Raw genomic sequence first — 18,087 nt, forward strand, 5'->3', positions numbered from 1 at the left:
ATGAAACTAATCAAACAATCAAGCAGAAAACAGACTAAACAAAGAATTATGAAGCAGAAAACAATACCCCCACCATCATTGACAGTATATAAACACAGCAAACCCTACTCCCTTTTACACTGAAAATGATACTTAGCTGGAAATTAAGGAAACAAATAGGTTCAAAGAACACCAAGAAGGTATTACAGATTGAGACAAAGGAGCATCCAAGCCAGGGCATAGTCCATGTTAAACGGAGGGATAATGAGCACCAGTCTTGCTCTCTTCAACCAGTAAAATAACGTTAAAGTGCTTCTAGATTTGAAGATGGGAAATGGGAGGGGTCGGGTATGTGGCGTAACTGAGAGTAATCAAAATGTTTCAAGCTTTTGTTTCATGGTTAGTCTGAATGCAGATAAAAATGATTTTCACTGGATAGAAACTACTCAGTGAACTAAAACAAAAAAAAACCAATTATCCAATAACATTATGTGCTTTTGAATTATATTCGTTTAATGTTCATTTACAAATTTATGATATAGAGTGTTAGATCAGGTAATGGATAGCCACACACAGGCTAACGGTAACAACAGCTCTTTATTAAATGCAACAAGTGAGAACAATCCAGCATAGGTTGAGTTTGACAGCAGCCCTTTTATAGGGAGCTGTCAGACCCTTCAGCCAATGAGATTAAACCTCTGTTCCCACTGGAACAGAGGACCTTGGTGGAAACCACTATAGTTGAAGCTCGTATGTAACACTCCTCCCCTCTTAGATGGAACAATCCTACTGGTCACATAGTCACGCAGGTAGGAGAGCTTTTGGGTAGCTCTGCCTGACCTGCACAGTTCAGTCAGAGGGTGTTCTTTGAGCAGGTTGGATGGACCTGTTTGCTCCGCAACTCTGCTTTGTGGAAGCTCCTGGAATCTTTCACAGGCCGCGGCTGGAGCTTCTAGAGCTAGTTCGCTCAGAGCTCACTGCGGGCCTGCAACACAACCAGATAAGTTCCCCAGTGCCCTTGGGCTTGACCTGCCTGTGGAAGGAGTGGCGTATTTCTCCCTTTGGGTAGAGCTTTGGCTAACTCATGCAGGAGTTACTTTTGGTTGTCTAAGAGTGGAGTTGGAGAGGTGGCCACGGAGTTGGTCAACATGCCTTCTCCAATTCCGACCATCCTCAAGCTCTACAAGCTAAGAGCGAGGCCTGGTGATGCCTATCACTGTGGCAGGAATCCACAGAGTTCCCCCGGCATAGTTGTGGGCGTAAACTGAATCCCTACGCTAAAGTTCTGAATTTTTCTTGTGGAGTCAGGGGGCGATGCAACAGAATAGTCTGAGTGTAGCCGGTCTAAGTGGGACCTTAACCGGCGACCCATGAAATGCTCGGAGGGGCTTCTCCCTGTAGTGGCACTGGGTGTGATATGTTGGATTAACAGGTAATGGTCAACTCGTGTTTGCCAATCTCCCGGGCCCATCCTAGAGAGGGCCTCTTTTTCAGATCTCATCATTCTCTCCACCTGACCATTGGAGGCCAGATGGAATGGCGCGACTAGGGCATGTCTGATTCCCTGAGCTGCTAAGAAGGTCTCGAATTGCATGGCCGTGAATTGGGGCACATTGTCAGAAACCAAGACATCAGGCGGGCCTTGTGTGGAGAAAAGTCTCTGTAGTGCCTTGCTGACCGCTTCTGCCATAGTGGAGGTCATCAGGACTACCTCTAGCCATTTTGAGTAGGCGTCCACAACTACGAGGAACGTCTGGCCATGAACTGGCCCAGCAAAATCAATGTGCACCCTAGACCACGGTGCTTGAGGTCGCTCCCACTCCTTAGTGGCAGCCTCTGGGTGAGCTAGTCTGGACTCCTGGCATGGTGTGCAGGTAGCCACCCATTCTTCGATCTCCCTGTCCATGTTAGGCCACCACACGTAACTCCTAGCCAAAGACTTCATCCTGACAATTCCAGTCTGCCCTATGTGTAAAGCCTCTAATACTGCAATGTGCAATTTGGGTGGAACAATGACCCGGTCCCCCCACAGCAAACAGCCATTTACAACAGATAACAGGCAACGTCACTGGATGAGACAGGACCAGTCTCTAGGCAGTCAATGAGAAGGACTGGTGTCTCGGGGGTAGGGTCAGCAAGAAGTTCTGGCAGCGGGCAGCAGCTCAAGGCGTCGACATGCCCCAAAGTGGAGCCTGGTTGGTGGATGAGACGGTAGGAGTAGGCAGCAAGGAAGATGGTCCATTTGGTCATCCACGGTGATGACACAAGGGTAGGCCAGTCCCCAGCCAGTAAGCCCAGTAGCGGTTTGTGGTCCGAAATGAGTTTGAAATCACAGCCATATAAGTACTCATGGAACCTTTTTACTCTGGTCACTGCAACCAAAGCCTCACAGTCCAGCTGGCTGTAGTTCTGCTCAGCAGTGGACAAGGTCCTAAAGTAAAAGGCTATTGGAGCCTCAGTTCCATTGGGCATGCAGTGGCTGAGGATGACTCCGATGCCAAACAGTGAAGTATCGCAGATGAACACCAGTGGCAGGGTCTGGCTGTACTGCACCAGGAAAGTGTCTGCCGAGAGGTCTTTTTACCACGGCAAATGTGGTGGCTTCGGCTCTGCCCCAGGACCACTTTGCATTCTTAGCCAGGAGATGATGTAAGGGCTCAGCAATGGTGGCTTTCTGTTTAATATGCTGTAGAAATTAAGGAGCCTGAGGAATGCCTGTAGCTTCATTTGATTGTGAGGTGTAGGGGCATCCTGGATTGCTTTAATTTTTTTTTGAGATCGGGTGAATCCCAGAGTCGTCGATTAGGTACCCTAGGAATTCAACCCTTGGCACGTTAATTTAGCATTTTTCTTTCTTGAGAAGGAGGCTTTTGTCTCTAATTCAAGCCAAAACAGTTCGTACATGTTTGAATAATTGTGCCTCATTTACAGCCAATACCAAGATGTCATCGAAATAGGGGGCAACTCCTGGAATCCCCTACAAAAGCCATTTCATGATGCCAGGGGCAATACTAACATCAAATTGCAGGCAGTGTTATTTGAATGTATCTCTGTGCATCACAATGGTTTGGGCCTCCGCCGTAGCACCATCTACAGGCAATTGTTGGTATGCCTGCGCCATGTTCAATTTAGCCACTACTTTGCCCGGTCCTAATGAATGTAATAGGTGCTGTACAATTGGTACAGATAAGCGCTTTGTTGTAACGCTTTATTGATTGTGCATTTGTAGTCCACACAGATGCTGACAGACCCATCAGATTTGACAGGTGTCATTATAGGGGTCTCCCAGCGTGCGTGATAAATCAGCTCTAGGATTCCCTGGCCTACAAGCTTGTCAATTTCTAGATCTATTTTGGGGTGGAGAGCAAAAGGTACTCTCCTGGGCTTTAGCCTTATGAGGGCTATGGGGGTCCAAATTAAAGGAGATTGGAGTCCCCAAATACTTACACAGACCAGTGCTGAAGACATCCTAAAACTCCTTAAAAATCGTTTCAGCACTTTTGTCTTTCAAGGCATTGATATCGGTCACTTCTAGGTCCAGGGCTTCGAACCAGTCAAACCCCAGGAGGCTCTGCAGGTCGCCGCTCACCACAGTCACTGGGAGTTCGCAACTGTATTTCTTGAATTGCACCCGGAAGGTGCCCTGGCCCACGATGTGGACTCATTTCCTCTAGTAATCATGGAGGCAGATGTCAGGGGCTCATAGATGCTGCTTCTTCAGGCTAGGGATAGCCCGTTTGAGTGTAGACCATGGCATGATGGTCAGTGATGACCCCGTGTCGATCTCCATCTCACATGGAGAGCCCTTGATGAGGACTGTGACCTTCAGCTTTTTTGGCTGCGTAGTGCGGACTTGGCCGATTGAGGTGTGGTAGGTGACTCTGGCGTCACCCTGTGAACGCTGTGGTGGCTTCTGCCATGCCCCTTGGTTGGGCCTCTGCTGGCAGTTAGCTAGGCTTCTTGGTTGCCAGGTCGACGTGGGGTGCTCGCTTCTGCACATCTTGGCGATGTGCCCTTTTCGCTCGCAGCGTTGGCAGGTAGCATCGCAGAAATGGCAAGCCGATTGGGGGTGGTCTCCTCTGCAGTTAGCACAAGGCGGGAATCATTGTTCGAATTTGCACGCCGGCTTGGCACAGCTACTGCGCATGCGGCAGCTGTCATCTTCTTCGCCTTCAGAGCTCTTGGCCTCTGCAGCCTCACGGTGAATGCATGTATTCTTTCACACATCTTGCAGAGTGTTTTGATGCTGCAGTGTCTCTGTGGACTTGACGGCCGATTCTGATGCCCTGGCCTTGTCCAAGGCAATTGGTAGAGTGAGGTTAGACTTGGCAAGTAACCTCCTCTGTAAATTAATGTTCCGCACACCACAAATTATGTAGTCAAGAATAGTTCGTCTTTTGCAAGCTTAAAATTTTTGTTTGTTTTTGAAATTGTGCCATTCTCTCTAGCTAATAAACACACCTACTCTAGCTTGAAAGGTTAATAAAATTAAACATAGATTCACAAAAAAGTTTGTTTTCACTTTTCTCTGGTTAAAGATATACTTCAAAGGGACATCTGTATGCTTCCCTTCTTATCACTCTCTATAACCAAGCAGTGAGACCTTGTAGTGCCAAGCCAAAACAATAAGTGAAGAAAAAAAGTGTTCCATTTCCAATACACAAACTCCAATACACAAACCTCCCAACCTCCGAGTATTATTGCAGATTTCCTTATTTCTTTTGTATCTTTTTTGTATTTCAAGTTAGAAAAAAGAGTCCAATTTTTGAATGGATTAGAAGAACACCCACAGTAATGAAAGAGGAAATTTTTAGACCATAGGTTACAGAGAATAATAAAAGAAAAAATAGAAGAAAACTTAATCCATTTGTTTTAAAAGGCTTGCATAAATTCCATCCATGAAGATAGCATTTTAAAAGTAAGATAACCACTGTCCAAAACCATTCCAAATTTAATTCCACCGCTTGATTCTTCTGTTCTCCAATTTAAATTTATTTTAATTTTTTATAGGCAGTCTCTTTTTAAAACAATAAAAGTTCCTTACCAGCTGAAAACACTTTCTCTTTCTGTATCCTTCCATTTATACAGAAATTAGCAAATACATATGAGAGGATACAGAAGAAGCTGGAAGACTTAGAGCATATAACAGCAAAATATGATGACTATCAAATGCAAAATGTAGTGATTAAAACTCAAAAAATTGAAGTGGAAATTAAATCTGCTGATATTTATGGTGATTGGTTTGTCTCTGAAAATAGAAAGAATGGAATACTGAAAGAGGAATTAAATGGAGAGGAAATCTACCCCAGATGGCAAGATACAGAAGAAGAAAAAACAAAAAACATTATGGATTTAAAGAGAGAAATTCTATTAGCAAAGCATTGATAACACTGCTGACAATCAAAGATAAGCTGACTAAGGAAACAGAAAGAGGGCATCAAGATGAGAGATGTTATAAGCAAGGAGTTGAGTCTCTTTGAGAGTGGGCGGCATACAAATTGAATAAATAAATAAATAAAAAATAAACAAATAAATAAATAAGAGGAGTCCATACAAAGTAGATCAAGGAGATGATTAGAGGACTGGCATCATAAATGGCAGAAGATATGAGACTGTTTTGCTATTGGAAAGATACAGGTTGATAGATGGAAGAATATAATTTAAAACTAGTTAAACTTAGTGAAATGTATTGACAATAGATATAGTTTAAATAAATAATTTATAATGTTACTAATGTATACAGTGTGTAGTGTTATGGTGAGTATAATTGGATATGAATATTGAATGGTACCCATATAAGGAAGATTAGCAATCCCTTTGGATTATACAAAAAGGATAATAATAATAATAATAATAATAATAATAATAATAATAATAATTGTTATAATATAATAATAATAATTCCAGTGGTAATTGGCACACTGGGTGCTATTCCAAAAGCACTGGAATTACATTTAAAACAGTTAAAAATTGACAAAATCACCATCAGTCAAATGCAAAAAGCCGCAGTGCTTGGATCTGCACGCATATTACAAAAATACGTTACAACTTCCTAGGCCCCTGGGTGGGGCCCAACTAGTAACCAATGCCAAATCCGGTGAAATAACTGGCTGCTGTGATACAATTGTATAATAATAATTATTATTATTTTAGGCCACAGTTGAACATCAATGAAGCTGTAGAGATTGTAAAACAGTGGATAACAGCAACAGCTAGAAAAATTGAAAGATATGAGGCATGAATCATCCAATATAAACAAAATCAGCAATTTCGATCAGACCAACAGCTGTTTTTATCAAAGTCTTAATGTGAATGGTGACATCAAAAGTGAAAAACCAGAAAAGCAGGCCACAGTTGAATTCTGGAAAGAATTGTGGGAAAATCCAAAGGACTACAATAAGGAAGCAAAGTGGATACATGACTTTGAGAAAAGCATTGGCAACAAACAAATGCAAGTATTAGAAATAACAACTGAGATAGTCAAAAATTGAGTAAAAAAGGTAAAGAATTGGACATCACCTGGAAAGGACCAATTACATGTTTTCTGGCTCAAATATCTGACCATTTACATGCAATATTGGCCAGCAACTGAATGAAATTTTACAAAAGGGCCAAATTGATGAATGGTTGACAACTGGAAAAACGAACTTGAATATGGTCTGGATTGATTACAAAAAGGCATTTGACTCACTGCCACATAGTTGGATCATAAAATTCTTAGAAACAACTGCCATTAGCAAAAATATTACATCCTTTACTGAAAAGGCGATGAAACAATGGAGAACTGAGTTGGCAGAAGGGAATGAGATCTACGTTATGGTTAATATCAAGTGAGGAATTTTCCAGGGTGATTCACTTTCACGTCTTCTCTTTATCATCGCAATGATCCCACTATCAGTAATCTTAAAAAAAATGAAATTAGGCTACCAAACAGCCAAAGAAGCTGAAAATTTTTTGCATTTACTATATATGGATGATTTGAAACTCTATGGAAAGTCAGAAATAGAAATCCAATCATTGACAAACACAGTCCGAGTATTCAGCACCGATAATTCAAGTTGGCATGCAGTTTGGCATGGAAAAATGCGCCACTGTATCCATAAAAAGGGGCAAAATCACTGCATGTGAGGGAATTGAAATGCCCAATGGCCAACTAATTAAATGCAATGAAAATGAAGCCTACAAATACTTAGTCATTCTGCAGTTGGATAACATCAAGCATGGAGAAGTAAAAACTATTATCAGGCAAGTGTACACCAACAGAGTTAGGAAAATTTTGAAATCTAAATTGAATGGTGGAAATACAATCAAGACCATAAATACCTGGGCAATACCAGTTATAAGATACACAGCTGGTATAGTTAACTGGACACAAGCTGATTTGGACATTTTGGACCGAAAAACCAGGAAACTAATGACAATACACTACAGTTTACATCCACATGGTGATACTGATAGACTATACCTGCCACGAAAATCAGGTGGCAGAGGATTATTACAAGTGAAGCAAACAGTTGAAGAAGAAAAACATGCACTGGCTGATTATTTAAAAGAAAGTCAAGAACATCTATTAATCGAAGTAAAGAACAAAAATCTACTGAAGGCCCAACAGACGAAACAAAAATACAGAAAAGATGTGATAAAATCAAGAATGGAGAGTTGGCAGAACAAAGCACTGCATGGCCAATTTCTGGAAAAAATAAAAGATAAAGTGGACAGTGAACAAACTTGGTTATGGTTAACAACAGGTACATTAAAGAAAGAAACAGAGTCACTAATCCTGGCTGCGCAAGAACAAGCACAAATGCCATTAAGGCCAAAATCGAAAAATCCTCTGATGATGCCAAATGCAGACTTTGCAAAGAAGCTGATGAAACTGTTGATCACATACTCAGCTGCTGAAATTAATCGAAATTAAATGACTATGGCACAAACCAGCAGTGGTAATTCCAGTGGTAACTGGCACACTGGGTGCTATTCCAAAAGCACTGGAATTACATTTAAAACAGTTAAAAATTGACAAAATCACCATCAGTCAAATGCAAAAAGCCGCACTGCTTGGATCTGCACGCATATTACGAAAATACGTTACGACGTCCAAGGCCCCTGGGTGGGGCCCAACTAGAAACCAATGCCAAATCCGGCGAAACAACTGGCCGCTGTGATACAATTGTATAATAATAAAGAACCAAGTTAGATACAGTTAAAGTTTTGATTATTAGGGGGAAAATGTTATGATATAGAATATAGTCAAATAAAAGAGGGATAAGAATAACAAGTATGTATAGATATGGGTATAACATAAGGAAACTGGATGTAAACTTTAAACAGTGATTTGGAAAGGAGGATTAGAAAACTTTGTTATTAAATGTTATGGATGTTTAACTAGAATAGGACATAAGGATTTAGTGTTAGTGGAGGATCTTAGAAATAGTAATTGAATGGCCACTACATGGTTATGCATTAAATTTTGGTATATTTTATGATGAAGAACGCTTAAATAATTGTAGTCAAATGAAAATGGATGATGGTGACATGTATAAATATTTGAGTTAAAATGCTTGAGTTAATATGAATTATGCTTGATGATTGTGGAAGAAATGCACGAAAGTCTTTTTGTAACCAACTGATAAACTTTCTATAGCATGTAAAGAAGGATGCTATATTTGTTTTAAATTAAAAATAAAAAAATATTTAGAAAAAGAATGAGTTTGTCTGGGTCTCAGAACTCGCAGTATGCTGCGGCCTTTCGTAGCGCCTCAAAGTATTCATTGATTGATTCACCTTCCCGTTGGTTGCGAATGTTAAATTCATGCCGGCGAACATGCTTAGGGTGCGTAGTGGGTCCTCAGCATCTTCTGGTACTGAGAGATCTTTGGCAGTTTTGAACACTTCCCGTCCACAGTAACCGAGAACATGTTCTCTTGCGGCCTTCAGAAAGGCCCATGAGGTCGTTGTCCTCAAGGAAGCAGTCAAACCATAGCATATATGAGTCCCAGTGCACGGTGACTGGGTCATACAGAGTCGGTGGGGCGTGCATGGCCATTTTGGGTCCTGAGGGTGTTTTGAGTTTGCCGCTCAAAAATGTCTGCTCAAAGCCGTACTGAGCTGCAGGATGGATGTACTTGCTGGATTGCTATGGTCTTCTTGGTTCGCCTAGTTGCCTTCCAATCCCATCCTCGTCACCAGTGTTAGATTGGGTAATGGATAGGCATACACAGACTAACGGTAACAACAGCTCTTTATTAAATGCAACAAGTGAGAACAATCCAGCGAAGGTTGAGTCTGACAGCAGCCCTTTTATAGGGAACTGTCAGACCCTTCAACCAATGAGATTAAACCTCTGTTCCCGCCAGAACAGAGGACCTTGGTGGAAACCACTATAGTTGAAGCTAGTATGTAACATAGAGTATCTTTATCAGTAATTTGTGAATGATATTAATGTAATCAAAGAGTCTACATAATCTTTCCAACTGTGTAGGATTCTTTAAATTGTTTTCTGTTATTGTGAAATTGTGAAAAATGTGAAAAGTTTATTTATAGGCCGCCCTTTTCCCTAAGGGGACTCAGGGCGGCTTACAACTTATGGGGAAAGGGAGTACAAACAATGACATATAAAAACACTACATAATTAAAAATAGAAACAACATTCATCATTCGGGTGGGGACGGATTACAGTCTTTAACCCCAGGCCTGACGGGATAGCCAGATCTTGAGGGCTGTGCGGAAGGTCTGGAGGGTGGTGAGGGTACGAATCTCCACGGGGAGATCATTCCAAAGGGTCGGAGCTACTACTGAAAAGGCTCTCCTCCGCGTGGTTGCCAGTCGGCACTGACTGGCAGATGGAACTCGGAGGAGGCCTAATCTGTGTGATCTAATAGGTCGCGAGGAGGTAATTGGCAGGAGGCGGTCTCTCAAGTACCCAGATCCACTACCATGGAGGGCTTTATGGGTGGTAAGTAGCACCTTGAAGCGCACCCGGAGATCAACAGGTAGCCAGCGCAGCTCGCGGAGGATAGGTGTTATGTGGGCGAACCGAGGTGCACCCACAATCGCTCACGCGGCCGCATTCTGGACTAGCTGAAGTCGCTGGATGCTCTTCAAGGGCAGCCCCATGTAGAGCACGTTGCAGTATTTCAGCCTAGAGGTCACAAGGGCGCGAGTGACTGTTGTGAGAGCCTCCCGGTTCAGGTAGGGTCGCAACTGGCGCACCAGGTGAACTGGGCAAATGCCCCCCTGGTCACAGCCGACAGATGGTGGTCGAAGGTCAGCTGTGTGTCCAGGAGGACTCCCAAGTTGCGGACCCTGTCTGAGGGGTATAATATTTGGCCCCCCAGCCTAAGTGATGGAACACTAGCCAAATTATTGGGAGGGAAACACAACAGCCACTCGGTCTTCTCCGGGTTGAGTACAAGCTTGTTAGCCCTCATCCAGTCTCTAACGGCTTCGAGACCCCGGTTCATCACGTCCACCACTTCATTGAGTTGGCACAGGGCGGACAGATACAACTGGGTATCGTCCGCGTATTGGTGGTATCTTATTCCGTGCCTCCGAATGATCTCGCCCAGCGGTTTCATGTAGATGTTAAATAATAGGGGGGACAAGACCGAACCCTGCGGCACCCCATATGTTAGGGGCCTAGGGGTCGATCTCTGTCCCCCAATTAACACCGACTGCGACCTGTCCGAGAGGTAGGAGGAGAACCACTGCAAGACAGTGCCTCCCACCCCCACCTCCCGCAGTCGTTGCAGAAGGATACCATGGTCGACGGTATCGAAAGCCGCCGAGAGGTCAAGGAGAACTAGGATGGAGGCATGGCCTCCATCTCTGGCTCTCCAGAGATCATCGGTCAATGCGACCAAAGCGGTTTCTGTGCTGTAACCAGGTCTGAAGCCGGACTGGAATGGGTCAAGGTAACTGGCTTCCTCCAAGGACCGCTGAAGCTGGGAGGCCACCACCTTCTCAACAACCTTCCCAACAAAGGGGAGGTTGGAGACTGGACGATAATTGTTAAGAACGGCTGGATCCAAAGATGGTTTCTTCAGGAGGGGTCTCACCACAGCCGCTTTAAATGCGGAGGGGAAGAATCCCTCCCAAAGGGAGGCGGTAACAACCGCCTGGATCCAGCCCCGTGTCACCTCTCTGCTGTTGGCAACCAGCCAGGAGGGACACGGGTCCAGTACACAAGTGGAGGCACTCACAGCTCTCATGGCCTTGTCCACATCCCCAGGGGCAACATCCTGAAACTCAACCCAGCGATGGTCTGCCAAATTATCCTCCTGTGCCTCGGCTGGATCTGCAAAGGTGGAGTCCAAATCCGACCGAAACCGAGCAACTTTGTCCGCTAAGAACTGGACATAATCCTCAGCCCTACCCTGCAAGGGGTCCCCCATATCCCTCTTATTTAGGAGGGAACGGGTTATCCTAAACAGGGCGGCTGGGCGGGACTCAGTGGACGCAACCAAGGTGGCAATATACGATCTTTTTGCTGTCCTAAGTGCCCTGATGTACTCCTTGGTGCACGTTGTTAAGAGTGCTCGGTTCGATTCGGATTTATCGGACCTCCATAGGTGCTCTAGGCATCTCCTCCGGCGCTTCCTCTCCCGGAGCTCCTCGGTGAACCAAGGAGGCCTCCGGGATCTGCCGCCTTGGAGCGGCCGTAGTGGCGCAATCCGGTCAAGGGACTCCGATGCTGCCGAGTGCCAGGCAGCAACCAGAGTCTCCACCGGACTGTGGGCGAGAGTCTCAGGAATAACCCCAAGCTCCGTCTGGAACCTCAAGGGGTCCATAAGTCGCCTGGGGCGGAACCACCTGGTCGGTTCCTCCTCCCTACAGTGGGGGTTTGGCCTCCGAAAGTCAAGCCTCAGTAGGCAGTGGTCTGACCACGACAGGGGTATGATCTCATTACCCCTCAGACCAAGATCACAAGTCCACTGCTCCGAGAGGAATACGAGGTCGAGCATGTGACCCACTGAGTGGGTTGGGCCCTGAATTACCTGGGTCAAGCCCATGGCTGTCATGGAAGCCATGAACTCCTGCGCCCCATCAGAGTGTTCACCGAGCGAAGGCAAATTGAAATCCCCCAGGACCATAAGCCTGGGGAACTCAATTGCTAGCTCGGCTACCGACTCGAGGAGCGAGGGGAGGGCTGCTGCAACGCTGTTGGGAGGCAGGTACGTTAACAGCAAACCCACTTGACCCTTGAGGTCCAACTTCACCAACAGGGACTCACACCCGACAAGCTCCGGAGCAGGGATCCTACGAGGTGCTAAAGACTCCCGGATAACAATAGCCACACCGCCACCCCTTCCCTGGGCTCTCGGCTGATGAAGCACCTGAAATCCCTCTGGGCACATCTCTACGAGGGGGACTCCTCCCTCTGGGCCCAGCCAGGTTTCAGTAATACATGCCAGGTCTGCCCTCTCGTCTAAAATTAAGTCCCAGACGAAGGGAGCCTTGTGAACTACAGACCTGGCATTTAGCGACAGCAGCCTGAGACCAGGGTCCTGATTACTCGCGCCATCTGGCCTCGGAGTGGGACTCATAGGGCCGGAAGGAGGGATCTCTGTGACGTAGCGAGCCCTCCTTCCCCGGTAATAGCCAGCCCTAAAGTCCCCGCCATATCTGCCCCTCCCCGTTATGACCGTGATGCTCCGACCCACTTCACAATAATTAGAGAAAAACAAGAAACAGAGTATTTTTCCCATATCAGCATAATTTCTGTCAGTATTAAAAATTGTATCTACAAAGAAATTATTACATTACTTAGAGCTCTTTAACATTAAAACAGTTCATATTCTTAAATTCTGTCACCACATATTAGTGGAATAATGTATAGTTTAAGAGTGTGAGGTAAATATTATTTACAGATGTAATTATCAACAGATACTATTTGCCTCCATTAAATAATCTTGCATGGCATATTTAATTTTTTCTTAAAACAAGACAATTTTAAAATTTTGGGACTACTATAAAAATACAGATACAGAAGGTAACCTTAGAGACTTCTCAAACTAAATTAAAATGAGTACAGAAATCAACATTTAACTGTTATTCTATTACTTATTCCTTTCCCTAATGCCCCTCAAAATTTAGACAACTTTTTTGTGATTGATATATTTTGCACATTAAAGTTACCATTGAAATATGAAACAAAAACAAGATAAAAAGAAATAAAAGTCAGCCATACCGTCCACAGATCCCAAGGTAGCGTCTGAGAAGGGAAAGGACATGTTCAAAATCTCATTCGTACATCTTTTTTACATGTTGTAAAGTATAATTAGATAATAATGTAATTATATATATTCATAACCAAAGTTGGCAAAGAAGTTGCATCGTAGCCCAGCCTATACCATATTCCAAACATTTATATTTGTTTTATCCAATGAAAAGGAATTCCAACATTATCTCTTAAAATGTAATTCTCCAGGAGATTTGCTGCTAAGCCGCCTACTTGTGGTAAACTGGTAGCTGTCAAGAGCACTCTTGATAGCCATAATGTCCCTGACTGAATGATCACATCCCTTATTTTTAATCATTTTTTAAATTAAGAAAATAAAATAATAGCAAAAACAAAAAAGGCAAAGAATACACAGGCATACATAAAATGAACTTAACATTACAGGTAGTCCTCAACTTATGAGAACAATTGAACCCCAAATTTCTGTTGCTAAACAAGGCAATTGTTAAGTGAGTTTTATTCCATTTTATGAACTTTTTGCCACAAGTAAGCAAATCACGTTAAGTGAATCGTGTGGTCATTAAGAAAAAATGCCTTTCCCCAATGTTTTTGCTTATTGGAAGTAATCTGGGAAGGTTACAACCAGTGATCACATGACCTTGGCACAGTGCAAGTCAATCAGACAAGTGGCCTGTGAGAAATACATGTCAGTTGCCAAGCAACCCAATATCAATCACGTGACCATAGGGATGCCACAACAGTTATAAGTGTCAAAAGTGGTCATAAGTCACTTTTATCAGCATTGTTGTAACTTCAAACAGACATTAAATGGATGGTTTTAAGTCAAGAATTGCCTCTATAGCAAAAGTGGAAATAAAAATCTGATGACAAAAAATAGATATCCAAAAAGTTTTTTAAAAAAGATAAAGAAAAAAACATTGTAGGAAAAAGCATTCTAATCTCCCCCCCTTTCCATGCTCCTGCTTTTTCCTCCTTAGCTCTAATGCTCTTAATTTTTTAAATATTATTATACTTTGATTATTCCTCATTTCTACTTGGGCTATTTAGATTTTTTTTTAAATAATTTATCTTTTTCTTCAAAAACTATATTCTAAGTGTCCTAGCTTGCCTTGTTATGTAATATGTTTTATTTAATGAAATTATTCCTGCTTGGATTTATTAGACTTTTGCTGGGAATGTATAGTCAGTTTTTCGGGTGTCACCCATTCTTCAATTTTAGTTTCTCAATCTTATCACAGTTTCATTTCTAAGTATATTTCAATGAACAGCTTTTACAAGATAAGATATTTCTATCATAAAACAACCTTTTAAGAAGTAGATTTAACAGCTGTTCCTATTTAAGATCATATCAGGTAAAGTATTATTTTCCTCAATAATATGATAAGATGAAAAATTTTATTTACTAAAAATCAATGAAATTAATGATTGCTTTCTTTGTGGCTAAATTAGTAAAAATCCAAAATATTACTAAACTAGTATTACTAAACTAGTAAAAAAATGACTAAACTAGTAAAAATCAAAAGTAAAATAAAATAGTTACTAGTCAGGAGGGGAATTATAATTCAATATAAACTTTTATATACAGAGGTGACTTTTTAAAAAAATATCATTTTGAAACTGTAACCTATTACTGTTCATGTGTACGAACAGTACATTTTGCTTCAGTTCTCTAGAAACCTTTCAATTACAGAAATTTGTTTAAGCAAATTTGGCGTTACAGAGAACAAGACAGGTTTAACACCTAAGGAATAAGGCTAGAAACTTGTAAATTCTAATCTTGTATTAGGCACAAAGTCCTTGGGCCAATCACTCTCTCAGCCCTAGGAAGGAGACAATGGCCAACTACTTCTGCAATTTTGTCAAGAAAACTGCAGGATTTGTGTCCAGGTAGTTACCAGGAGTCAAAAACTGATTTGAAAGTTTGCATGCATGTGCACAAGCCTACACCCATACCACATACATAATACAAACAGCAAAATTTGCAATCATTTTTTTGAAATAGCAGATTAACAGATGTAAGTAGACAATATCAGATGAAATATCTGATTGTCTACTTACATCTGTTAACCTGCTAACAGATCAGGGGTGGGTTTCTCACCCCATTCCAACCGGTTCGGTTGGAACGGGGCCAGCGGCAACCTTGTGCACGCGCGTGGTGCACGCATGCGTACTAGGGTCTGTGCGATGCTCCAGCTGCTCCTGGAGGATCGCGCAGGCGCTGTATGCATCCTGCGCATGCGTGGAAGCGCAGAACTAGTCAAAACCGGGTAAGGAGCGCGGGCGGGCGGGTGGGCCCTTCGCCGTTCCCGGAAGTTACTTACTTCCGGGTTCGCTGACCAACCGGTTCGCGGGGACCGCCGCGAACCGGTTGAAACCCACCCCTGTAACAAGTATAAGAAGACAATCAGATATTTGGTCTGATTTAACAGAAGTCTACTTTCTTACATGATTTGTGACACAATGTAGAGAGTGCATTTTTAAATGGCTAATGTCAGTGGCTCCAGGTTGCAGGAACAAATGTTTAATTTAAATCTATTGTTAAGGACAGGTGTCCTCTAAGAATTTTTTAACACTTGTAGGGTGTAAAGTCTGAAATATCAGCATTAATAAAATTTAAAAGTGAAGTCCTTTGGGAAACCTGGAATTTGGATTGATGAAATAGTTAATCTGTTATGTTTCCAAAGAAGACATGCAGCCCTATGTGGCATCAAAGCTATATGTTTACTCTGGCTCTTATCAAGCCTAACATCACATTACACAATACTTTCTGTTATTAACTTCATTTCAAATATACACTATATTGCCAAAAATATTTCCTCACAACTGCTTCTGATTATGTGGATGGGTGAGCGAATACTTTTGGCAATATAGTGTATGTTGCGAAACACTAAGAAAAATTCTAAATCCTATAATCAGCATACATTTTGTAAACTGGCCAAAATTTTGCACATTTTTAATTATTGATTTTAAGCCTATTTTGTAGAATTTTGTCTGCTTCCTCAACATCTCCTAAGCCATTGCATATCACTGCAAATTATATTAGCCAACCATATCAAAATTTCTTTTAAATTATTACACTTCTTTATAACCCTTAATATAAGAATCAGCAACTTGCTGTTAATAAATTAAAGCTGCATTTCTAGATTCCCACAGGATTGTGGTATAAAACAATCCTGATTATGGTGCACGTAGTATCATAATAACATAATATTTAAAAATACCTGAGACATTGGGGAGTGGGTTACCACAGTAGATGCATTATCAGGCTTGAAAGGATCAAAGTCCAAATCTAACAAAGACTCTTCTTTTTTAGCATCAGGAGCTTCATTCTATTGGAATTATAACATTTAAAAACATTTTTAATTGGAATGCACAAATCCTTTTTCTCATAAAATATACATCAGGGCAAATAATAAGGAACGAGATTGGAATTCAGTGGCATTAGTCCATTTAGAATATAGGAAGTTGTCATGGATATAATAGGAAATGGATAAGATAGCAGACTTTTTCTGAATTAGCTTTCAATTGTTTCATGTAAGCCATTTTATGAGGAATTCATGAATGATTTTATTAGCCCCAAGCTCATATTCAGTTAATACTTCAACATGTTTATTTTCCTTTAAATAAATACAATGTTAGGACTAAGAATTATTGACATTTACATAGCCAGCGCTCATCTTGGACAAATTTTAGTCATGCTCATCCAAACACAGAGTGTTTGTGGGATTCACTATCAAATGTCTCCAAGTTTTTGTGAACTAGGTTTCATCCCTAAATATATAAAACAGTCTCAAATTAATGGAAATATTTTGTCAGTGACTAGAACGACTTATTCTATGTTTCACAGCTTGTATGTGAGTTACTCCTATCATTTCCATTTAAAAAATGTGTCCTGTGTTCCCAATCGACATTGCCAAGGTCTTTTGGTTTGAGACAAACAAGTTGTAGCATTATCTATCTGAACAGATAATGGCTGGAAAAATCTGGACTCACCTGAGAAGGGGTTGTCACATTTATTTCTGGAACAAAGTTATCATCAAATAAACTGATGATATTTTCTTGTTGCATGTCTACTGTTGGTGTGAGTTTAGGCAGTGGTGGGACAGGAGGCCCTTTCCTCAGCTGAAAGAAAAATTAGTATGTTTGAAAGATTAAATGATATATCAAAAGTAACAACAACAACAACAACAACAACAACAACAACTTATTTTGGCAGCTCAAGAACAAGTCTTAGACACAAATTACATGAAAGCAAAAATTCAGCATATTACCACCAACAGCAAATGTCGCCTCTGTAATTAGAAAGATGAGACAGTCGACCACTTGATCAGTGGGTGCACAAAATTTCACAAACTGACTACCTACAACGCCATGACCATGTTGCTAAGATGATTCACTGGAAATTGTGCCAAAAGTTTGGATCTGAGTACAGCAAAAACCACTGGGAACATCAGGTTCAGAAGGTTTTAGAGAATGAGAAAGTCAAGATTTTGTGGGACTTCAGAATTCAGACTGACAAGCACTTGGCCCACAATACACCTGACATAACAATAGTTGAAAATAAAAAAGTATGGTTCTTTGACATTGCAATATCTGGAGATGCACGAATTGAAGATAAACAGCAAGAAAAAATCACAAAGTACTGGGTCTTGCAAATTGAAGTTGAGCGACTGTGGAAAAAGAAACCGTGTGTTGTCCTGATTATAATTGGAGCCCTTGGAGCTATACCTAAAGGGCTACCTCGCTATTGGGAAATTTTAAATTTATCAGACTTGAACATTCTGATTCTACAGAAAACCACCCTCCTTGGAACAGCTTATATCCTCCAACGTTATCTTAACAGTTCCTAGGTCCTTGGTTAGGACTCGAGCTGTTGAGCTACCAACCAGCCCCAAAGGCTGGGAATC

The 18,087-nt window shown here is 41.9% G+C and overlaps 1 protein-coding gene across 1 annotated transcript in view; it reads right to left on the reverse strand.

Moving 5' to 3' along the window:
• Positions 1–18,087, reverse strand: part of AMPH (amphiphysin) — a 214,538-nt gene that overhangs the window by 18,976 nt on the left and 177,475 nt on the right. The window contains exons 11-13 of the mRNA XM_032235874.1: positions 17,174–17,302; positions 16,402–16,509; positions 13,169–13,192 (exon numbers count right to left, since the gene is read on the reverse strand). Of these exons, the coding sequence (XP_032091765.1) occupies positions 13,169–13,192; positions 16,402–16,509; positions 17,174–17,302 (261 nt within the window). The remainder of the gene's footprint in view (positions 1–13,168; positions 13,193–16,401; positions 16,510–17,173; positions 17,303–18,087) is intronic.

This window comes from Thamnophis elegans, chromosome Z (genome assembly GCF_009769535.1).
Source record: "Thamnophis elegans isolate rThaEle1 chromosome Z, rThaEle1.pri, whole genome shotgun sequence".
Taxonomy (NCBI): domain Eukaryota; kingdom Metazoa; phylum Chordata; class Lepidosauria; order Squamata; family Colubridae; genus Thamnophis; species Thamnophis elegans.